Source organism: Miscanthus floridulus, chromosome 9, assembly GCF_019320115.1.
Source record: "Miscanthus floridulus cultivar M001 chromosome 9, ASM1932011v1, whole genome shotgun sequence".
NCBI lineage: Eukaryota > Viridiplantae > Streptophyta > Magnoliopsida > Poales > Poaceae > Miscanthus > Miscanthus floridulus.
Genome location: NC_089588.1, coordinates 91262685 through 91287367, shown reverse-complemented (window position 1 = coordinate 91287367; position 24683 = coordinate 91262685). Strand labels below are relative to the sequence as shown.

General features: G+C 47.2%; 1 protein-coding gene across 1 annotated transcript; it reads right to left on the bottom strand.

Annotated features, from left to right (window-relative positions):
- Window positions 1-21703: 21703 nt before the first annotated feature.
- Window positions 21704-23736, bottom strand: LOC136482372 (extensin-like). Its single transcript, XM_066479586.1, has one exon. It carries the CDS (start codon window positions 23542-23544, stop codon window positions 22339-22341), a length of 1206 nt encoding a protein of 401 aa, XP_066335683.1. The 5' UTR covers window positions 23545-23736; the 3' UTR covers window positions 21704-22338.
- Between the last annotated feature and the right edge of the window lie 947 nt (window positions 23737-24683).

The window sequence follows — 24683 nt, the reverse complement described above, 5'->3', positions numbered from 1 at the left end:
GATGAGCTCACTCAAGAAGCTTATGAAGAATGATTTGGTGAGAGGGTTGAAGGATGTGAAGTTTGAGAAGGACAAGCTTTGTAGTGCATGTCAAGCCGGCAAGCAAGTTGCAAACACTCATCCAACCAAAGCTTTCATGTCAACCACAAGAGTGCTAGAACTCCTATACATGGATTTATTTGGACCAACAACATACAATAGTTTGGGAGGGAATCTCTATTGTCTTGTGATTGTGGATGACTATTCAAGGTATACATGGGTATTCTTCCTTCATGACAAATCCGAAGTTGCATCTTGCTTCAAGAAGTTTGCCAAGAGAGCTCAAAATAAATTTGAAGTGAAGCTCAAAAAGATTAGAAGTGACAATGGGAAAGAATTTGACAACACAAACATTGAAGCCTATTGTGATGAAGTTGGGATCAAGCATGAAGTCTCCGCAACTTATACTTCTCAACAAAATGGTGTAGTTGAGAGGAAGAACCAGACTTTGATCACTCTTGCAAGGACAATGCTAGATGAGTACAACACCCCTGAAGCTCTATGGGCGGAAGCAATCAACACCGCATGCTATGCATTAAACCGCCTATTCCTTCAAAAGTTCCTTGGCAAGACACCTTATGAGTTGCTCAATGGGAAGAAGCCGGACGTCTCCTTCTTTAGGGTGTTTGGTTGCAAATGCTACATCTACAAGAAGCGGCAACACCTAGGGAAGTTCCAAAGACGTTGTGATATTGGTTTTCTTGTTGGTTACTCATCGAAGTCCAAAGCATATAGAGTATTTAATTATGCCACCGGCTTGGTTGAAGAAACATATGATGTGGAATTTGATGAATCTAACAGCTCCCAAGGAGCACATGAGAATCTTGATGATGTAGGTGATGAACCATTGAGGGAGGCTATGAAGAATATTCTGGTGGGAGACATCAAGCCAAAAGATGATGAAGATGATGTACAAGTCATTAACCAACCTTCTTCATCAAGTGTGTCACAAGATGGTGAAAAAGATGGGAGAGTAGAAAATGAAGATACTCATATCTCCCATGAGCAAATGGTGGTACAAGCACAAGATGTTGATGCTCCAGAACCTCCTCCTCAAGTGGTCAATAGAAGAAATACACCTCTCCTACAAGATCATCCACAAGATCTCATCATATGGAGTCCATCAAAGGGTGTAATGACTCGATCTAAAAAACTTACTTCATTTATTGCTCATCACTCTTTTGTCTCTTGCTATGAGCCTACCAAGGTAGAAGAAGCTCTTAAAGATCCAGATTGGATCAATGCCATGCATGAAGAGTTGAACAACTTCACTCGCAATGAAGTTTGGACTCTTGAAGTGCGACCAAAAGGTGCAAGAGTCATTGGAATAAAGTGGGTGTTCCGCAACAAGCAAGATGATTAAGGTGTTGTTGTGAGGAACAAGGCAAGACTTGTTGTAAAGGGGTTCTCCCAAGTTGAAGGTTTGGATTTTGGAGAGACCTTTGCACCGGTTGCAAGATTAGAAGCCATCCGTATCCTACTTGCATATGCATCACATCATGAAATGAAACTATATCAAATGGATGTGAAAAGTGTATTTTTAAATGGCTTTATTAATGAACTAGTCTATATTGATCAACCTCCTGGGTTTGAAGACCCTAGATATCCTAATCATGTTTATAGGTTGTCCAAGGCACTATATGGGCTTAAACAAGCCCTAAGAGCTTGGTATGAGCGCCTTCGGGACTTCCTCATTGAGAAGGGCTTCACTATTGGGAAGGTCGACACCACACTATTCACCAAGAAGCTTGATGGACATATCTTCATTTGTCAAGTATATGTTGATGATATCATCTTTGGATCATCAAATGAAGACTCATGCAAAGAATTTGGTGAATTGACGTCGAAGGAGTTCGAGATGTCAATGATTGGTGAGCTTACATTCTTTCTTGGTTTTCAAGTCAAGCAAATGAAAGAAGGCATCTTCATCTCTCAAGAGAAATACATAAAAGATCTTCTCAAGAGATTCAAGATGGATGAATGTAAGCCAATCAAGACACCAATGCCTACAAATAGACATCTCGACCTAGATGAGGGAGGTAACCGGATTGATCAAACTCTCTACCGTTCTATGATTGGTAGCTTGTTATATTTGACCACATCTAGGCCCGACATCATGTTTAGTGTGTGTATGTGTGCTAGATTTCAAGCTAGTCCTAAGGAAACACATTTAATTGCCATAAAAAGAATCCTTAGGTATCTTAAGCACACACCAATCATTGGCCTTTGGTATCCCAAAGGAGCTTTATTTGAATTAATTGGCTATTCCGATTCGGATTACGCTGGATGCAAAGTTGATAGAAAAAGCACATCCGGAGGGTGCCATTTGCTTGGTAGATCACTTGTGTCTTGGTCCTCCAAGAAACAAAATAGTGTGGCTTTGTCCACTGCCGAAGCGGAATACATTGCCACGGGTGCTTGTTGTACACAAATTTTATACATGAAACAAACTTTGCTAGACTATGGTGTAGTTCTAGAAAAGGTACCTCTTTTGTGCGACAATGAAAGTGTGGTAAAACTTGCAAATAATCCGGTTCAATACTATCACACCAAGCACATAGATATCCGCCATCACTTTCTAAGAGATCATGTTGCTAAAAATGATATATCACTAGAAGGTGTAAGAACCGAAGATCAATTAGCGGATATCTTCACTAAACCGCTAGATGAGGCTACATTTTGTAGATTGCGAAATGAGCTCAATATACTTGACTTTAGCAACTTCACTAAAAATTGAGCTTGTGTTGTCCCTTGCATTCATTGTAATATACAACATATTTAATTTTTGGCAATGCATATAGGGCTTGTCTAACATGGTTAAGATAACCGCCGAAAAGCGTGTGAAGAAGCTTCACCTTGGATCAAACTTGACAAGCAGCTAGATTTACTTACAAAGTATTCCATATGCATGGATGTTCTTTTGTCGTTTTGTTCCATTTGCTCTCTTATTGCCTATTTTCTTAAAAAGAATTATAGCCTAAGGCAAAATATTTTGAAAAATATGAGGGTTTGAGAGAGGTCACTCACATCAGTCCCAATTGATGTTTATTTGGATCTTATTCAAGTTGGGAGTTGATTGGGAACAGGCAGCGTGAAGGAACTTTGAAGATTTGCTGGAAAAGGACCACCGGACGCTGCTGTCCAGCGTCCGGTCAGTTCACAGGAGGTGAACTGCTGCTGAAGGAGTGACCGGACACTGCGTTTGTGCGTCCGGTCAGGAAGGGATCCAGCGTCCGGTCGTTTGAAGAAGAAACAGGCTGTACTGACCGGACCCTGCCTACGTCCGGTCATGGACCACCGGATGCGCCCGGTCGTGATTCCAGAGGAATTGGACATCTTTGGAATTGACTAGACGCTGGGTGGTAGCGTCCGGTCGCTACCACTAGAGCGTCCGGTCAGTGGATCTCGCGCGGCATCAGGACTCTTCTTCTGTTTCCTTATCTGTTGCGTTGGGGGACATATTTAATCGCATCTACCGTACCCTTGCCCCGCATCTCGCCATGCCCTAGCCACCACGCCACCATAGCTCCACCACGCCGCTGAGCTTCCTAGTCGCCGGAGCACTACCCGCGCTCACCTTTGGTCCACGACTGCTCGTGCTGAGCCCCTCGCGCCACCGCATCCGCACGCCTCCCGCAACCGCGTCGCCGCAGCCGAGCCCACAGCCGGGCACTTCACCACGCCGTCGTTGCCCACGTGTGCCACCATTGGCTCCCAGGCACTAAGCGCCACTCAAGGCCGCTATTTCCAGTGCCCTAGCCCTACCTCCTCATTGGTAAGGCCAGACCTCTCCTCCCAATTTGATTTGCTTGTGACCCAGATCAAATTGCAATGCACTAATTTCAAATCATCCAGGGCCGCCGAATTCATCGAAGTGGTTCGCAATCCTAACCCTAGTCGGTTCCGAGGTTCCCCGCGTGACGTCTTTTCTTTTCTCGGATCACTGATCGTCAGGTAGCATGCCCGTCGTCTCAATTTCGTACCTACATGGCTTGCTTCCTAGGTCTTTCGCATCTATTAGATACATTGTATTTATTTGTATATCCATCTATTCCATCATGCAGCGAGTCGGTGCCGTTGAGGTTCTTGTGGGAGTTGTCAGACAACTTGGAGCCAAGCTCACGAGTACGGATCGAGGCCAAGCCTCGGGAGTGTCAGTTTGACAGTTGATCTTCGTCAGCGGTAGTTCATCTTCTTGTCAGATCAGATGGCTCGCACAAAGAATGTTGGTGGTGGTCTAGGAGATGATGATCGGAGGCCCCCGCCTCGCCAGCCTGTAGGACCGAAAGGCAAGGCAATGAAGCAGGTGACTTCCAAGAAGCGCAAGTACCCCGACACAGAGACAGCAAGAGCAGCAGTAGTCTTCGAGGCCGCAGAGCGTGCCAAGAGAGGCAGTGCCCGTAGTGGAGTTGTCATAGCAGATCATCTGGCACCAGACGCGCAGGGCAGACTGAGGGAGATTGAGCGACTTCATGGTAGTCCACCTGGGACTGTCATGATGGCAGGACGTCATCTGGCTATTGAGGAGCCACAGCAGTAGCCCCCACCAGCAGAGCCTTAGCCAGCTCAGGAGACTCAGGAGGGCTAGCAGGCCGAGGAGACCGAGCCGGCACCCTAGCTACGCCGCTCTGGTCGTACCAGTGCTACAGTTCCAGCGAGGCTAGCTACACAGCGTAGGGGTTCACGCCCACCGCCCAGACCACAGGGTCTGCCTCCAGTAGTACATCTTGACTTGAGGGCCACCATAGCCAGACAGGTTCGCCAGCTGAGGTTTGTTGAGTTCGATGTGTGGTTCCCTCCGAGGAGGGATGAGAGAGCAGCAGAGGGGTTCTACACGCCACTGTAGGAGGATTTCTACAATGCTTATCTCAACAGTGGGGCAGTGTTTAGATCTCAGAGAGTCTGCAGTATAGAGTCTATTGTGGCAGCAGCCAGAGAGCATATCCGCCCCTACTTGTCATATTTGTCGGGGCTGATAGATCTAATTGGCCGGACAGGAGTATATGTACCATCTTGGGTTCAGCAGTTCTACGCATCACTCTACGTTGACCCCCATCATAACTTCATTCACTTTGCATTCAATGGCAGAGATTATAGGGTGATGAGTTTCAGGGCCCGGGAGATACTGAGGCTACAGGATCAGCCTATCAGATTGCATGAGATATGTTATGGACAGTAGGAGCCTCCCAGGCGTCCTCATGGAGGGTTAGTGCCCCCTACTGATCTTGTGCGCCATTGCTTCAAGGAGCCCTTTGGTGAGGGGTCAAGGAGGAACCCCAGTGACCTGACTCCTACAGCTCGAGTACTAGAGGCCATTATCAGGAGGACACTACTTCCCAGGTTGGGATACAGAGAGGGTCTGACTCGCTTATAGCTCTGGCTCCTTAATGCCCTGATGCAGCAGACTGTGTTCGACACTTGGGACCTCCTTCTATCAGAGATGGAGGATACTATAGCTGAGGGCTTCAAGGGTCGTAGACAGCTTCCATATGCACATTGGATTACATTCCTGATGCTCCAGTCTGTGCAGGTTCGGACCCTTGAGATGGTTGTAGAGTACAAGGGCACCACCACAGAGTTTCTAGCATATAACATGGCACAGAGGATCAGGCACAGCACTCCACAGGCACCCGCTTAGCCCAGCCGTCGTCCAGATGTTCCAGAGTCAGCAGCTCAGTAGGACGAGATCATTAGAGGCATAGCCACTACAGAGGAGGAGCAGCTTGAGGCACAACAGGGGATGACCGAGTCCAGTGATAGTTCAGATGATGACTATTAGCCGATTCCTCAGATGCCTCCACGCAGACATGATGCAGAGGCCGTCAGTTCCAGCTCAGCTCCACCTACACCGCAGACGGACCCCGCATTGATTGCCATTCTTGAGCGGATGCAGCAGGATCAGGCACGACAGGCTTAGGAGACAGCTGCCAACTTTGCACAGTTTCAGGCTCATCAGGATGAGTTCCAGAGGCAGCAGTAGCTCCTTCATCAGCAGCAGATGCTTATGCAGCAGCAGCTCATGGGATTTATGCAGCATGTAGTTACAACACTTGGGGCCCCATAGCCACAGCTTTCGCCCTAGCTTGCTTAGCCTGCCACCACTTCAACGACTCCAGTAGTACAGCCCAGTGGGCTTCAGAGTCAGGGACCACCTCCAGCTCCATTTTCTTCTCCCACAGTACAGGTGTCCCAGTGGTTATCTTCGCCAGTGGTAGCCCCGCAGTTCACTCCATATCACACGGGCTTCTCACCGGAGCAGGCACCCTCGCTTTTTGTGCCTGACACGTCAGTCTCCAGGAGTCTTGGAGCATCCTTCAGCGAGTTGACCGGCATGCCTACACCGCCTCATATGCATACCACCGGTCCTTCTACAGCAGCTCCAGTTATCATGACTACTCAGAGGCTCCCTTCGTCTATCGCCTCGTCAGATCCTACGACAGACATCCTAGCAGCATCATAGGCAGCACCTACCCTAGCTCAGACCCAGACCGCTTCAGTGACACTTCCTGCCACAGAGGGTCAGTCAGTACAGAGCTCAGGGTCAGATGATGATGGCACTCAATTTCATCTTGCTCTACGTACTTCAGCGCCCGGCTCATCTGCTGCAGCCCCGCCGACCGACCCTTAGGTTTTGGTGTTTGACGCCAAAGGGGGAGAGGGTTCGAGTATGTAGACTTAGGGGGAGCTAGTTTTCTAGTAGTAGCTTAGTATATACATTTGGAGTTCTATTTGTGTGATACACTATTACTATTATGCATTCGTGTGTTACTTTCATGCATATTATTATATCTATGTGATAGTGATATCTACGTGATTGTGATATATGACATGTGTGCTCTCTACTTTACATTATTTATATGTCATATCACTTGTGTTATGCTCATTTGCCTTTGCTTCCATGTTTATACTTCGATGCAAATGAGCTTTATTACTTGTACTCTTGCTTAATTCATATTCTTTGAGTACATTGTGTTGGCTTGGGTCATATAAGCTTGCCTAACTCCTTTGTTCTTATTGACAAAAGCTTATATGAACCAAGCCCGTCAAAAACATCACTCTTTAACATACTCGAGGTGCTATTGTCATCAATCACCAAAAAGGGGGAGATTGAAAGCATCTAGGCCCCTAGTTGGATTTCGGTGATTAATGTCAATACAATATTACTATGACTAACGTGTGTTTTGCCGAGGCAATAAAGTTAGGTCATGGTAATGGAGATCGATTGGGCAATCGAGGTGGTCATGCCCCTACGATGGAAATCATTTCGGTTTTCAAAGGATGGAGGACAAGGTTAAGGATGACTAGTTCTAAGTGTCGATTGGAGTTGGAGTGACACTTAGAGTAGGTTAGGACTTTGTTTTTCCTTTGGCCATACTATTAAGGGGGGTATGAATGGGTAGCTTGACCTAGTTGAGTCTAGTGAGTTAGGTGTGGTGCACACTTGTTAAAACTAGCTCTAGGTAGCTCCTATGAATGCCTAAGATCCTTTGGAGCAAACTTCATTCACATAAGTTCGAGAGTTGGAAGTGAATGGAGGATCAAATGCTGACCGGACGCTGGCTCCGGTGCGACCGGACGCTGGCCGTAGGGTCCGGTCAGTTCATTTGATCAACAGACTGTGTTCGGTGCGACCGGACGCTGGAGAGGTCAACTGACCGGATGCTGAAGTCCAGCGTCCGGTCGACTCGAGTAAGGATTCAGAGAAGGGAATCTGTGACCGGACGCGTCCGGTCAGTACTGACCGGACCCTGGAGGTTCAGCGTCCGGTCGAGTACAGTAAGGTTCCAGTAAGGGTTTAATGCGACTGGATGCGTCCGGTCAGTGGTGACTGGACCCTGCCAGCGTCCGGTCAACACATTTTCACTGGTTCGTGGGTTGAACTGACCGGAGCGTCCGGTCAACATGACCAGAGCGTCCGGTCACCCCGCAGAAGCTCATAACGGTTCGTTTTTTAGGCTGCCTTATAAATAGAAGCTCCACTCATGTGTGGAGTCACTTTTGCTCATTCTAACAGCTGAGAAACACGTTTGTGAGTGCCAAGAAGAGCAAGGTCCTAGTGAGGTGATTGAGATTTGAGAATCCAAGAGAGTAGCCTCATTAGTGAATCAAGAGTAGCAAAGTGTGCATCTATCTTCTCATTAGGCTTCGCGTGGTCAAGTGAGAGTTCGTGCTTGTTACTCTTGGTGATCACCATCACCTAGACGGCTTGGTGGTGATTGGGAGCTTGGTGATCACCCGGCGGAGCTTGTGGCTGACCCAACTCAAGTTGTGAGCGGGTTTGGGTGATTCGCCGCGACGGAGTATCAAAGAATCAACCCGTAGAGAGCTCTTGATCCTTGCGCGGATCAAGGGGGAGCTACACCCTTGCGCGGGTGCTCCAACGAGGACTAGTGGGGAGTGGTGACTCTCCGATACCTCGGCAAAACATCGCCGCGTTCCTCTCTCTCTATTTACTTTGAGCATTTACTTTGAGCAATTCAATACCTGTCTTTACATTCATAGAATTGCCATGCTAGAGTAAGTTTGAAACATAGGTTGCAAGTCCGTTGTGCGTTAGTTTGATAGAAACACTTTTCTAGGCACAAGGGGTTAATTGGGCTATCCGTAGGATTTGATTATTGCAAGAAAATTTAGAATTAGCCCAATTCACCCCCCTCTTGGGCATCTTGATCCTTTCACGGGCGTGGTCTCGGGCGGGTGCGGGCGGCGCGTTTGGGATAGGGATGGGCGGCCGCGTCTGGAGATAGGTTTAGGGGGTTTTGTGTTTTTTGTTTTCACAGTCTTTTCTATACCACACCGCGCCAATACCAAAAGTCCTGCGCTAATGTCGAAAATAGGGCGCCAAAGCGAAATCCACACGCGGGACTTATTTTTTCTGTGCGTACATAATTTTAATCTACATATAATATAAAAATCGACAGAATAATTATAATTTTTCTGTGCGTGTATATAGTTTTTCTGTGAGTTTTGAAAGGTCCGACGGAATAATGGCAAAATTTTCAGTGTGTATTGACACGCACAGAAAAATCACACAATTTTTCTGTGGGTTTTCGAATATTTCTGTTGGGATTTTTGAAACGCACACCTTAATTACCAATTTTTCTGTGTATATTAAGAAAAACGCACAGAAAAATTCATCACCCACAGGAGTATTCGAGTTTCTAGTAGTGGAAGTAACAAGTAATTACTCCATCCAGAAAACTATCAGCATTTATGATACTCTATAAGTTGTATTGAATATATTAATTACCCCATCTAGAAAAGGAGGCAATTTTAGTATAGTATTGAGTCAAACCATTTCAAAATTTAGCTATTTTTATTTATATATAAAAAGTATCAGCATTTATGATACCAAATAAGTATCACCGTAATCTTTGTATTGAATATATTTTAATAGTATTCCTATTTTGTATGGTATCATAAATATTTGGAAACTTTTGAATAAATCTGAACAAACCGTAGATAGTTTGACCAAGAAGAATCAGATAACCAGGGGCCTGTTCGGCAGGACTGAAAAATACTGTTCCGGCTGATTGTTGTGAGAGAAAAATACTGTTCTAGCAGGACGTGAACAGTGATTTCGTGAGTGTCAGAACCAGCCAGCCGAACACGCCCCTGAAATGCATCCTTTTAAGGATGTGGGTTTGTTACAAGTTGGAGGACATCTGTGGCCTGCCACGTAGGGTGAGGAGCGATGATGAACTCAAAAGAAAAGATTTAGGACTGAAACGACCACTCTGATAGTTTTAGATAAGACTAAATCTAAAATTACCATATTGATAATAACGCAAGGCGAAATAGAGCAAAAAAAAAAAAGAAGAAGAACTTTATGGACTGAAACAACCACTTGCTAGTACTACAACAAACCCGTCCTGCTGTGACGTTAAGTGTTTAGTCAGTTAAATAATACTAGTTCAAGAATTGTATGTATACGAAAGTAGAGGAAAATCAGAAAAGGTTAGGGACGAGAATCTGCCACGAACGTCCATATCGAGCCTGGCCCGCACCTCTTTTCTCCTCTCTCTTTCCCTCCCTTGCTGGCCCAACAGCCTACCCCCGCATGGGCCGACCAGTGTCCCGCGCCACAGAGGCACACCAGCTCCATATCCAAAACGAACCGCCATTTTCTCGAATGAAAATCCATATATAATAAAACAAGCAAACATGTCATAGTCCAAGGAATCTCATACTGTCACTTTCTTTAGTAGTGATTTTTGGGCATGGGAGAAGGAGAGGTTTGGGGTTTACACGGTGAAATCTGCATACAAACTTCTCCACAGTGTTAAGATCGAAGGGATGACAGCCCAGTTACATAGCAAGTTCATCAGCAGACTGGCGCTGGAAGGCAGTCTAGAGATTACCGGTTCCTCCAACTCCAAAGGTGAGGGTCTTCTGGTGGAGGGTGCTGAATGAATTCTTGCACAGACGGCATGTTGATCCAGTTGCATTCTGTGAAGTGTACGTGTGGGCACCCGGAGCTCATTCAGCTTGTTTTTACCTTTACTAGTAGATCTCGTAATAGGGTCGCACATCTGTTAGCCAAACAAGTCACAGAAACACACCGGTCGGAATTGTGGCATGTAACTCCGGCCTGTGTTTGTGACTTAGTTGTATCTTAAGCTCCGGAATGATATATGAATAGAGGCAAGTTTATCGCAAAAAAGAAAAAAAAAGAGAATAAGGAAGTGAAGCTCTACCAAATAGGTCATAAAGTTAGGCCTGTTTAGATCACCTCCAAATTCCAAGTTTTTTCACTCTCTCTCCATCATATTAATTTTTAGCCGTTTGCATGGAGTATTAAATGTAGGTAAAAAAATAACTAATTGCACAGTTTAGTTGAAAATCACGAGATGAATCTTTTGAGCCTAGTTGGTCCACGCTTGGATAATATTTGCCAAATAAGACGAAAGTGCTACTATTCATCGGGTTGAAAATATTTGCAATCTAAACGTGGCCTTAATACCAAAGGATAGCATCCTATACCTAGTCAGAGGCAAACCTTAGCATTTCTCAAGCTAGACTGGGCTAGAATTTTTTCGGGTTTGTGTTTTATTCGGCCTGTTCGCTGGTTAGTTTCTGGGCTGATTTGGGCTGGCTGGTGCTGGTTTATTGTGAGAGGAAAACACTGTTGGCTGGCTGATTTAGGCTGGCTGAAACCAACAAGCGAACAGGCCGATTGTCTAAGCCCTATCCACTAATAAGTACCACGAGCATGTCTCTAGTAAGAGGTCATCGAATCCTAGCTTGGAAACGCGCACATGTGTTTCCTTTGGTGAAAAAAATATCATGTGACTAGCTTGTGACACACAACTGTGTTGACTAGTTAGGAGGCTTTTCTCAGGATTTTAAAAAATATATTGCTATTTTTACTCTTTTAAAAAAAATATATATGTTTATAGACTATAAATTCTATATACAAAGACGTGTTTCTTAAGGCCTGTTCTTTCTCAATTGAGACGAGATGATCGACTGTCTCAGCAAATGACCCCTTTATAGAGACCATTTGAAAAAACAATCGACTATCTATCTGTCTTTGTAAATAAAAAATAAACAACTCTCAAACTACCTCTTCTGGTAGTAACAAAGGTGAAGTGGAAACAGTTTCTCCTCCCACGAAGCAACTTGAATGCCTACGGGAGTGTTTGGTTGCCTGCATCCTCTTTGTCTTGGCTAGGTGGATCCATATAATCTGAGAAATAAGCATGTTTGGTTGCCCTACCGAGTGGATACAACCTGCATACAAGCGGGTGCAAAAGCATGACCTTATCTTGACCTGGTGGATGTACTCAAAATGAGCTCCATTGGCCATGCTGGCTGGATGGACACGATGCATCTCATGCTGGCCCACATATCATCCTCTCATAAAGAGTCATTATGCCCAGCAAAAAAGACAACCAAACATCTTCACATGAGATTACTGTATCTACGCATGCAGTCAACCAAACATCACTACAGAAACGGGTCCTTTGCCGAGTGCAAACTGGTTTGCCGAGTGTTAAAAATCGGGCACTCGGCAAAAGAATTGCACTCGGCAAAAAAGGGCACTCGGCAAAGGACTTCTTTGCCGAGTGCCAGGCTCTCGGCAAAAACGCGGCACTCGGCATAGGCTGCCCCGCGTAACGGTGTTCGGCCACGTCCTTCTTTGCCGAGTGCCTGCTGTTAGACAATCAGCAAAGTTTTTTTTGAAAAATACTTTGCCGAGTGCCCCTGACACGGCGCTCGGCAAAGATTCAATATTTTATTTTTTTAAATGTCTTTGCCGAGTGCCTAACAGCTTCGGCACTCGGCAAAGGGAGGAATTAAAAAAATTACTTTTTTTTGAAATACCTTTGCCGAGTGCCCTGTGAAGACACTCGGCAAAGAGGAAATTTCTAAAAAAAATTCAAAAACCCTCTTTGCCCACGCCACCGCGACGCCAGGCCGCCCAAGCGCCCGCGCCGCCCGCGTGCCCACATTCCCGCGACGCTAGGCCGCCCCCGCGCCCGCGCTGCCCGCGCCGCCCGGCCGCCGCCGCCGCCGCGCGCCGCCGCCCTTCCCCGCGCCGCGCGCCGGCCGCCGCAGCCCCTCCCTGCGCCGTGCGTCGGCGCCTGCCCCCGCCCCCGCCAGCCCCCGCCCCCGCGCCCGCGTGTGGCCGAGCATGGCCAGCTCGCCCACGCCGGCCCGCCAACGCCGGTGGGTGGAGGAGGGGAGGAGGAGGCGGAGGGGGAGGAGGAAGAGTAGGAGCCGGCCCTGCCCCCGGCCGTGCCTCGTGGACCGCCCGCCCCGACGCCGTCCGTGCCCGACCCCGTTCCCGACTCCGGCGACCCCGACCCCGACCCCGACGCCCGTCAGGTATGCCCTCTCTCTTGTTGTTGTCGTGGTAGTGATAGTTGTAGTAATATTAGTTGTAGTAGTAGTGCTAGTGGTAGTAGTAGTATTAGAAGTAGTGGTAGTAGTAGTAGAACTAGTGGTAGTAGTAGTAGCAATAGTGGAAGTAGTAGTAGAAGTAGTGGTACTACTTGGATATATTCTTCTGCATGGATTGATATCCAAACTACATGGCTTCTCTTGAGACATATGTGCTTGTCGGCCATCATGCCGTTGTTTTTTGTAGGTTTTGGAAACCTCACCGTGCAGGGGAGGTTCTACCGATTTTTTTTAGATGACAGTATTTTGTTCCATTTTTGTAGAGAAGAGCCCGTCGGAGCCGAGTTGGAGTTCCCGTCGCCGTGCCGGTCTGCCTGCACCACCTCGCCTCGCCACTGCACGACCCGCCATGGCCCCGCTAGCCTGACTCTGCCGCCACCCTAGGTATAACCCCTCTTTCTGTATCATGGTCGTAGATCGCATAACCCAGTTAGGCATCTCCCGTTCGAAAGAGATACAGTTAGAGGTATGTAGATCTTGCATATCTATGACCGTATCTGTTTCGGATTGTCCACGTTTTTTGGACAGCCCGTGGATTGCGTAGATGGGTTAGTTTCCATGGTCTGCTCCGGTCCGAGACAGAGTTTTGGCATCACCTCCCTGTTGTTCTCGGGATACGCACTCTTCTTTGACAGGACGGTGTATCTGGAGAACAGTGGGGAGGTGCTGCCGAAATTCTGTCTTGGATAGGAGTAGAGCATGGAAACTAACCTCATCTACGCATCCACAGTGGGATTAGGACCTATCCTCACCTATTAGATAGTAGGAACACCATGTAGATGCAATTGATGGTTACAAATACTCGCTGTTACATATGTTAGAGGATGGATGACCGTCAGTGGATGTACACGGGCTGGAGAAGTCAGAGTGATTACACCACGGAATGGATGAACAAGACCGATGCTTTCTTGAATAGTGCATTTAGCAAGGCTGCTAAAGGACATTGCCTAGTTTTGTGTCCCTTGCAACAATGTGGAAATAGGAGAAGGGTAAACAAGGTGGAAATGGGTAAACATCTTGTGAAGAATGGATTTACGCCATACTACACCTGGTGGTTTCACCATGGTGAAGCCCATTGTATGAGAGAGGAGGTGGTGAGACCACGGGTGGAGGCTTTTGATGCTGATGCCAGGGGTAGCAGACATGTTAGATGACTTTCACCAAGGACAGTTCGATGAGGGACGTGAGAAGGAGGAGATGGAGGCAGCCGCACAGGCGTTCTACGACATGATGGACTCGACATAGAAACCCCTTCACGATCGGTCAACGGTGTCTCAACTGGATGCCATTGGACGCTTAATGGGGTTGAAGTCTGAGTTAAACTTGAGTCGAGAAGGCTTCGATAAGATGTTGGCCGTGATTGGCACCTTGCTTCGAAGGGCCACATTCTGCCAAAGAGCATGTACGAGTCACAGAAACTCCTCCGTGCACTTAAGATGCCGTATGAGCAGATACATGCTTGTCCGAAGGGGTGCGTCCTATTTAGGAAAGAACACGGGCATGCAAAGTTCTATCCAAAGTGTAAATCCTCCAGGTACCTAGAGGTAGACTCTGATGATGGCCAGAAGAGGCAACTTACGATCCCCGTGAAAATCCTACGGTACCTTCTATTCCTACCAAGGATCCAATGGCTATACATGACCAAGGAATCCACGAAACAGATGACATGGCACAAAAATGGCAAATGGTACAATCTTGACAAGATGGTACATCCATCCGATGGTGAAGCTTGGATCCGCTTTAATGATAAACATCGTGACAAAGCAGATGAGGCTCGTAATGTACGTGTCGCGTTGGCAACATATGGGTTCAATCCTTATGGAATGATGGCTGCCCCATACACATGTTGGCCTATCTTCGTTATCCCCCTTAATCTCCCCTCCGGTGTCTCCTTTCAATGACATAATGTATTCTTGTCGTTGATAATTCCTGGACACCCAGGGAGTAATATGGGTGTGTTCATGGAGCCCATGTTTGATGAATTGGTCCATGCTTGGGACGAAGGGGTATGGACATACGATCGAGCTACAAAGACAACCTTCAAAATGCACGTTTGGTACCACTACTCCCTGCATGACTTCCTGGCGTATGGGATGTTCTGCGTCTGGTGTGTTCACGGGAAGTTCCCATGCCCAATATGCAAGGAAGGTGTGAGGTTCATTTGGTTGCAGAAGAGTGGCAAGTATTCGTCATTCGACAGACATTGTCAATTCCTACCTCTTGACCATCCATTCAGACAAGACATCAAGAACTTTACGAAAGGTGTCAAAGTGACAAACCCTGCACCACGGATGATGACTGGTGCCATGGTTCATACTCAGATAGATGCTCTCATGCCCAATGAGGAAGGTGGTTTTATGGGATATGGTGAGCAACATGTGGACTCATATATCGGGCATGACGAGGCTCCCCTATTTCGATGACCTTCTTCTGCCACATAACATTGATGTAATGCACACTGAAAAGAATGTCGCCGAGGCACTTTGGGCAACACTCATGGACACTGAAAAGTCTAAGGACAACCCTAAGGCTAGAGTGGGCCTGGCAACGTTGTGCGATAGACCAAATCAAGAGATGCAACCTCCTAGTCGTGGCAAGACCTGAAGAAGGCCTAAGGCCGATTTTGTCTTGAAAAAGGACCAAAGGAGGGAAGTACTTGAATGGATCCATACGCTAATGTCCCCTGATGGGTATGCAGCGAATCTAAAGAGGGGAGTGAACTTAGGCACTCTATGAGTCAATGGGATGAAGAGTCATGACTACCACATATGGATTGAGTGGCTTCTTCTGGCGATGGTTCGAGGCTATGTCCTGGAGCATGTCTGGCAAGTGCTGGCAGAGTTGAGCTACTTATTTCGCTAGCTTTGTGCCAAGGAGCTCTCTCAGACCGTCATTGATGGGAGGGAAGTACTTGAATGGATCTAGACGCTAATGTTCCCTGATGGGTATGCAGCGAATCTAAAGAGGGGAGTGAACTTAGGCACTCTATGAGTCAACAGGATGAAGAGTCATGACTACCACATATGGATTGAGCGGCTTCTTCCGACGATGGTTCGAGGCTATGTCCCGGAGCATGTCTAGCAAGTGCTGGCAGAGTTGAGCTACTTATTCCGCTAGCTTTGTGCCAAGGAGCTCTCTCGGACCATCATTGATGACTTGGAAAAAGAGGCACCCGTGTTGCTCTGTAAGTTGGAGAAGATCTTTCCACCCGGCTGCTTCTTGCCGATGCAGCATTTGATTGTGCACCTCCCGTATGAGGCACGGATGGGAGGGCCCGTGCAGGACCATTGGTGCTATCCAATTGAGAGATGTCTGAAGACTCTTCACAAAAAATGTAGAAATAAAGCCAAAATTGAGGCTTCCATTGCAGAGGCATACATTCTAGAGGAGGTGTTGAACTTCACAGAGAAATACTACACTGCGAACCTTCATAGCATTTATAATCCACCCTCTCGTTACAATGCTGGCGAAAATGAATCGAACCTCAGCCTTTTCCAAGGGCAACTCGGAAGCGCAAGTGCATCGACCACTAAGCATTGAAAAATGAAGAGTGGCGCAGTATCATGCTATATGTGTTGACCAACCTTGTCGAGGTGCAGCCGTTCATTGGGTAAGTTCTAAACGAACTTGTTTCATTTTGCTGTATCTCCTTGTTTCTTTGTCCAACCCCCTTGTTTCACGTTGGTACAGGGAATTTCTTCGTCAATCCTGGCATGGATCAAGGCAACCTACCCCGTAAGAAAATGATACCCTTCTTTCATAGGGTACAGGACCAGAGAGCCTCGATTTCATTTGTTGGTTCAAACATAAAGCCCAAACTGATGCGCCTATAAGTGATGAGCTAAGACAGGTTGTAAACGGCTGTGCCGTTAGGGTCAAGTCATTTACCAGTTATGACATGAATGGATATCGTTTTCACACAGCAAGCTACGAGCAGAGTCGGCCCAATTGAAAAACCACAAACAACGGAGTTGTTACGCTCGACACTGATGGACTCGACTATTACGGAAGAATTGAAGAAATCTACGAACTATCATTCTATGGTTCCAAACCTCTTACTCCTATCATATTCAAATGCCACTGGTTTCATCCTGGATTAACGAGACGGACCCCTAAGCTTGGGCTAGTCAAGATTCGATAGGATTTCGTCTATCCAGGAAAAGATGTCTACATTGTGGCTCAACAGGCCGTCCAGGTTTATTATACATCATACGCGTGCAAAGATGCTGGGCATCTTAAGGGTTGGTCTATTGTGCACAACGTATCGCCACACGGTAAACTACCTGTCCCAAACGATGAAGATTACAACTTTAACCCAAACACATATGATGGAGAGTTCTATCAAGAAGAGAGGCTACAAGGGAGGTTTGACATAGACTTAACCGAAGAGATAGGAATGGAAGTAGACAATGAAAGGGATGATGACAAGGACGCTGGAGACGAGGTGCGAAATCTGAAGGACATACAAATGCTTGAGCGATTACGTTTAGGCAATGACAATGAAGACAACATTCCTCCTTCGGATAGTGTTGATGAGTTGGACAATGTTGATAGTGATGATGAGACCTATGATCCAGCTAATCTCAATCATGAAGATTATTTCTAATACATGTAATACTATGTTTTTTGTAATTATGTTTTGTTCATTTTTGTATATATTTCTAATACATGTATTACTATGTTTTTTGTAATTATATTTTGTTCATTTTTGCACCTATTTCTAATTACGTCTTGTTTTTCCTTTTTATTGCAGGTGATTGAACAAAGATGGCGGGCGACCATCATAGGTCTGTGAACTCGATTTACCAAAGACCACGCCGGCTGCAGGAGGAGGCAGAGGGGGCGGTGGAGGGATCAGACAGGAGGAGGAGAAGGAGGACCGCCAGCCGCAGGAGGGGGCTGTCTCCTCCCACGCCGCGTGAGGAGGAGCTGGAGGAGGAGGTGGCGCCTGTGGATGAGTCGAACGAGGAGCTGGTTCGGTAGACAAACGAGGAGGAGGGTCCGCATGAGGACGACGAGTTGGAGGCGACAGGCACGGGTTCCACTTCCTCCGACTCCTCTTCAAGTGTCTACTTGCGAGGTCCCGCGAGCCTCCCACAGGTTCCGCTTCCTTACCAACGCCCAGTGATTCGCCCCGAAGGGCAAAAGTAAGTAACTTTATATGTTATCACCACTACTTCATATGATATGATGAAAAAACTAATAATTTTTCTTAATCACTTGTGCAGGAACTAGGTGGTTGTGTCGGGTGGTAGCGCACGGCTAGTCAACGTCATCCTGGGTCTTTTGTGCAGGCAACAATTCCCCGTCATTGTCACGTATGCATCGAAGACGTAGCCGGCCTACTCGTTTGACCACTACGCCGTCACCCTCGATGCGGAGTACCCCAACAAGGCGGCGCAGGTGAAGGCAGAGTTTTGGGTACGTCTCCCTCGCACAACATTGCTCAATACGTGGCATTCATTGGACTTTTCTTGAAATAATGAATGGATACATCGCTTTTGTATACAGACTTATTACAGATGCGAGGAGGGATTTGAGGCCAGGGTGGAGCAGGTGACTACCAAAGCCTGTAAAAAACTTGTCACCGACATGCATCATGAGGTGCGCATCTAGGCCATCGTAACCTACTACGAGTCGAAGCTTGGAGAGAGGAAAACCAAGAAAGACGCAAGAGAGATGCAGCTGACCCGGGAGCAATACCTTGAGATAAATGAAGAACATCAATATTGATTCGTTTTGAGATTAAGTTGGTTTAATTTGATCTTCTTATATGTCCAATACTTGATGACGTGTAGATGATTCCCTGGTGGTGCCAAGCGTATCCCGAGTGCTGGGCGATGATGGTGGAGAGGTGGTTCACGGAGGAGTACCTCAAGATGCACAGGGATGCCCAGGACCATCGTTTGCAGATGCAAGGTCCAGCACACCATCAAGGCAGTCGCAGCCTCACCGGATACAAACAAGCATGGGTACGTGAATTCATTTATCTATTGTGACGCTCAGTTCTGCCTGATTTCTAATCATCATGTTGTCTTTCTCGCAGTCGGCGTCACATAGTGGCTAGGCTTGCTCGGACTTCTAGGCATGGTGTATGGCCCACAAGGCAAGGCGACGTCCGACGTCTCCTTCAACCTGGAGGACCCGCCCGAGGCATACACGAACCCGAGCGTCCACTCTGGCATTAGTGAGTACACTGAGGTGACGAGGTCGCTCCATGGGTCAGACCATGATCCGAGCACCCAGGACTTCGATGGAGAGGCCGTCATGAGGGCAGGGCAAGGCAAGAAGCATGGGCGGTTCTGGCTTGACGACGATGTCATCGACACGACCTCTGCTCCCTCTCTCCCAGATCCGAGCACGGAGCACGAGCCAGAGCCTAGCCATTCGCAAACGGCCAACCGCTGCACAGCACCGGGTCGACGCACTCGAGGTTATTCCTGTTTTACTCGTCATACATTGATCTTTACACACCTTAATTAGCTTTGCATTACTGAAACATTGGAGTGAAATATTGCAGGCCCGGCTGAAACAAGAAATGAGGCAACGTCAGGAGCTGGAGGTCGGGCAGCAGAGGATGACGACCTAGCTGGAGGCCGAGCGGTAGACCCAGGCGCAGAGGCTGACGGACATTACGGAGTTCCTACAAGGGCTTGGGCAACTTGTGGGCTTCTCTCCACCAGCTGGGCTGTTGGTTCCACCTCCACCTCCGCGTCCTGCAGCTGCAGCTACTCCTGTGAGTATGAAAGTTTTTTTACTTTCGCTTGTGCTTTGCTTGTATGGCCTCTACCTTCCTAGATTAGCTATCCAAATAATCTTGTCTCAAATGCAATCTATTCTCCTTTGTGCAGTCTTCATCTGACGGTGATTCGAATAATCCACCTCATGCACCTCCGAATGATGGAGCTGGGCCTTCACCACAGTCGCAGTGGCCAAGATGAGTGCACGTTGTACTTTTTTTATTTGTTGTTCACTTGGTGATAGACTTGTGATATACTTGTGATGCACTTGTGGACTTTGATGGACTTGTGGATTTATTTGGATGGACTTGAGCACTTATTATTATATATGTGATATATATTGTGATGGATGTGATATGTGCGGATGGATGAGATATATATGTGATGGATGAGATATATATGTGATGGATGAGATATATATATATATGTGATATATATTTGTATGAATTTATTTGTCATGATGGAATATAAAAAAAATTAAAAATTACCGTTTTAGGTCACTTTGCCGAGTGTTGCACTCGACAAGGTCCTTTGCCGAGTGCCATGGTCACAACACTCGGCAAAGCTAGAAAAATGGGCGCTCGGAAAACCATTTTTCCAGCTTTGCCGAGTGCCATGACCATGACACTCGGCAAAGATTTTTTTTAAAAAAAAATTCAAACTTTGCCGAGTGCCAGCCAGAGGGCACTCGGCAAAGAATTTTTTTTTAAAAAAAATTCAAACTTTGCCGAGCGCCGGCCAGGGGACACTCGGCAAAGAATTTTTAGAAAAAAAATAAAACAACTTTGCCGAGGGCCGGACAGAGGGCGCTCGGTAAAGATTTTTTTTTTTAAAAAATAAAAAAATCTTTACTGAGTGCCTGCAGAGTTGGCACTCGGCAAAGCCACCGTCAACGGGGTCGATGCCGTGACGGTCGCTTTTCTTTGCCGAGTGCCCCCGGGGCTCTTGGCAAAACCTTTGCCGAGTGTCCGATAAAAGACAGTCGGCAAAGAGGGCTTTGCCGATCAATTTTTTGCCGTGTGTTCTTTGCCGAGTGCTGCACTCGGCAAAGGCTTTGTCGAATACAATTTGGGCTTGGCCGAGTGCCTCAGACACTCGGCAAAGAACCTGAATCCAGTAATGCATTATTCTTTTATAACTAACACATAGCCTGCTTCCACTCATCTAGAATAAGCCTGGGCAAAATACCCGATACCCATTACCCGTACCCGAATTATCCGAACCCGGACCCGAATTACCCGAACCCGAGGTACCCGATCCCAAATTCGGATAGCGATTTTGATTACCCGAAATTAGTTTGGGTAATTCGGGTAATATCCCCCGGTACCCAAACTACCCGAACTACCCAAAGATTTGTTTTTGTCTTTGTATTTATCATGTGTTGTTAGCTGAACCATTTAACTTATCACTTTATTAGAATATAATTCTCTCTATTTGAATGAGTGACTGTAATATATTATTCTCTACAAATTGCTATTGAAATTCTATACAAATTGCTGCTGAAATTATGTATAGATCGCTACTGAAATTTAGTGTAGTTTGTTGTTTTCTGTAAATTTGGGTATATCGGGTAATACCCGAACCCGAACCCGAATTATCGGGTACCCGAATTTGCGGGTAGTGTTTTTTCGGGGGTAATATCGGGTAGCAATTTTCATTACCCGAATTTTGAATTACCTGAATTACTCGACCCGAAAAAATCGGGTAACCCGAACGCCCAGGCTTAATCTAGAATATGCTATATACGCTATTAAAAGCAACCAAACATGGCGTTCATGTCTGCGTGACCATACCTAATAGACAACGAACATGACAGAAAGAAGGTTGGATGGCTCTGCTGCTATTCGCCATGTTCGGCTGCTCATATAAGCCGATTTATCAATCATGATATAGTATTTCTCTCCCAACAAATCAATCATACAAATCAGTACAAGTAGTTTATAGACCAGCCGAATAATATCATTATTTGGAGAATTTGGTGTACTCCCTATGACATTGTTTTTGAGAAAAAAAACAAAATATTCTTTTATGCAGGTTATTTTTAGTGGAGCATATTGGTTGCAGTTCTAGGTGCTAGGTGCTGCTGCAGCATGAAGATAAAAAGGAGACGCTTGGATGTGCAAGCAAAGCGTTAGAGGTTATTGCTCTAGATGTGTTTGCCAAGAATGGACGGCAAAGTAATAATAGAATTTGCTTATAATTTTCTCCTATTCAAGTATACTCTTTTCCTTTATCTTTGTCAGCAAATAAGCTGACAACAACGTAAGACTTGGCTATGAACGGTCTCAGAGGCCAGGATTTTTTTCATTTTCTAAAAAAGCTCTCCTCTTTTTTGTAAGTGATAATTGACGCTAAAACCATTCTATTAACAAATTACGCACCAAACAAAAGGACTCAAATGCAAAAAAAAAAAAAAATACTATCTGTATTCGCTTTGTTAAAAAAACAAATCATCTTGGAAATACTGAAAAACACTGTGAGGTTAATTGACCCGAACAAGCAAGTGTTGGTGGCAGCTTGCAGGCTTGCACCCACCGCTGCAATCTGACTTGGCTTCAATGGCGCGAAGCGGCTGAGCTATCTTGGAAACATCGTCGTCACTTGCCAGTTGTCACAGTTCCACAACGCTGCAGATTATTCCTCCGAGCTGCTCCTACGGGTATCGAGTCCACGGTGGTGGGTAGTAAGACGGCGTCCTGGCCGCTCCGTCGATCTCAGGGTGCCGTGTCCCCGGCGGAGGGTAGTACGAGCCGCCGGGAGGCGCCGGGTAGTACGGTAGTGCACGGTCAACTGTGCCTGGCGGCGGCGAAGGCGCCGATCTTGGATAAACTGGGTAGGCCGAGCCTGACTCCGGCAGCGGCGGGTACGTGCTGGTCGGAGGGGTCAAATTGGACGCCGGTGGTGGCGGGTACCCGCTCGGCGGCGCCGGTGGGTAGTTGGTCGACGGTGGGGGCGGGTAGCTGCTGTATTGTGCCGCCGGAGGCGCCGGGCAGGCGGCACACGACGACGCAGGCGGTGGTGGTGGGTATGCCGTAGCAGCCGCCGTCAGCGGCGGCGGGTACCTGGTGAACTCTGCCGGAGGCGCCGGACAGGCTGCACATGACGCGGGTGGCGGTGGGTATGCTGTAGTAGCAGCAGCCGGCGGCGGGTAGCTGCTGTTGCTTGGCGCTGGAAACTGTGGATAAGGCGGCGGCGGAGGCGTGTAGCTGCGTGGGGACAACAATCCTTGCAGTGACGGATAGAGAGAAGCGGAAGCCGGCGGCGGGTACCCGGCGCTCTGTGGCGGGAAGTTTGCAGCCGCCACGGGTGGTGGATACGCTTCGCTTGGCGGAGGCGCGCAGCAAAAGCTCGGGTTTTGATCCGGCCGCGCACCGCCCGGCGCCGGGTAGAGCTGCGGCTGCGGGCGCACGCCGGCGCCAGGGCCGCCGCTGATGGCGTATGCGAAGCTGAGCGTGCCGTTCGGCTTGCCGTCGGGGGCGCTCACCTGGTAGCTGACGTGGCGCAGCCCCGCGTCGTCTCCGGCCGCTGCCGCCAGGTTGGCCACGGGCACGCTAGCCGTGCCGACGAGCTTGTTGCCGAGGATCGGCACCTGCGCCTTGACCTCGAACTCCACCACCACCAGCTGCTGCTGCGCCTGCGCGCCATCCCTGTCGAGGTCGAACGCGAACACCGCGTCGTCCCAGTCCGGGCTCTCGCCGCCGTCGGCGTCCGGCTGAGTCTTCTCCCTGCGGCCGCCGAGGGACACCGCGGCGTAGAGCGGCGGCTTCTGGAACCGGATGAACGCCCTCACGCCGCGGCAGGAGATGGACTTGATGGTGATGCGCCGGCCGCCGGCGCCGGAGCCGGAGGCCGATGACATGGGCGGCTTCTTAGTGGCTTTGAAGCTCGGCGCGGTGGGGACTGGGGAGGGAAATCTGAGGCCAGTTTGGACGATGGATCTGGAGCGCGAGGGCAAGGCAGATGGATTTGAGAATTTGACCTTGAGTTCTTTGGTTTATTGGATCTCGGTGCAATTAATTTGCTGATGTCTTTGTCTGTCTGATCATGGACAGATGGGCAGAACAGTGTGCCTCACCGTTGCTTGAGCTACTTTTCAGCTATAAAATATAGTTTTTCTTTTACAATATTTCAGCATAAGCATCATGGTAAATAAATTTTAGCATAAGCGACCAAAGACATTTGCCTCCATCTTTAAATCTGCCTTTTGAAGATAGAAAAAAATGAATTTCATACATTAGATTAGATTTGTTTGCTTGCACTTGCAGGGGGTTCGAGTCGCTTGGTGCAGCATTTGATTGTTTATTGAACTTTTTGAAACAAATATGTTCAGTTCATATATGCTCTGCATACAAACTTTTGGACGAAATACCGAGTGACGCATAACGTGAACAACGAGTCGTGTCTGATGAGTCATGACTACTACACTTGTCCCTTCCCTCTTTTTTTCTTTCTTCTTCCACTTTTTCTCGTTAGCACACTCAATGGTGCTGGTACAATGCGTGTGACACAGTGTGACTGCGAGAGCTCACCACTCATGTACAAACAATACGAGTATTTGTCAACACACACACAAAGCATGTCCACGTCGAAGCAAGAAAATCTTCTCGAGGAAGTTTCAACTTCCACGCTCCTTCGCAACACGGGATATTTTTCCAAATCCTACATTTTTCCTATGAAAATTTCCTATAGAATTCATTTGAAATTTCTCATACATTTTTAACTGTCATTTTAGACTCTAATCTATATACTTGTCATTTTAGAGCAGGTTTAATACTTTTCTTTTCCTTTATTTTAAACTTTATGTATTTTTAGATGCAATTATTTAAAAAATTTGTTGAACAATTCCATACGACACGTTCAATGCTTCTTGCAAGAAATGGTTAGAACCGTGTATATATCATACATACTCGAGGCTTTTGACAACATATGAATCCTAATTAACTAAACAATTTGGAAAAAAAAACAAAATTCTATACTTGGTTTGTGTGGGGGTATGGC

Excerpts from the sequence above, each read along its gene's own strand:
- LOC136482372 (XM_066479586.1), bottom strand. The coding sequence starts at position 23,544 with ATGTCATCGGCCTCCGGCTCCGGCGCCGGCGGCCGGCGCATCACCATC.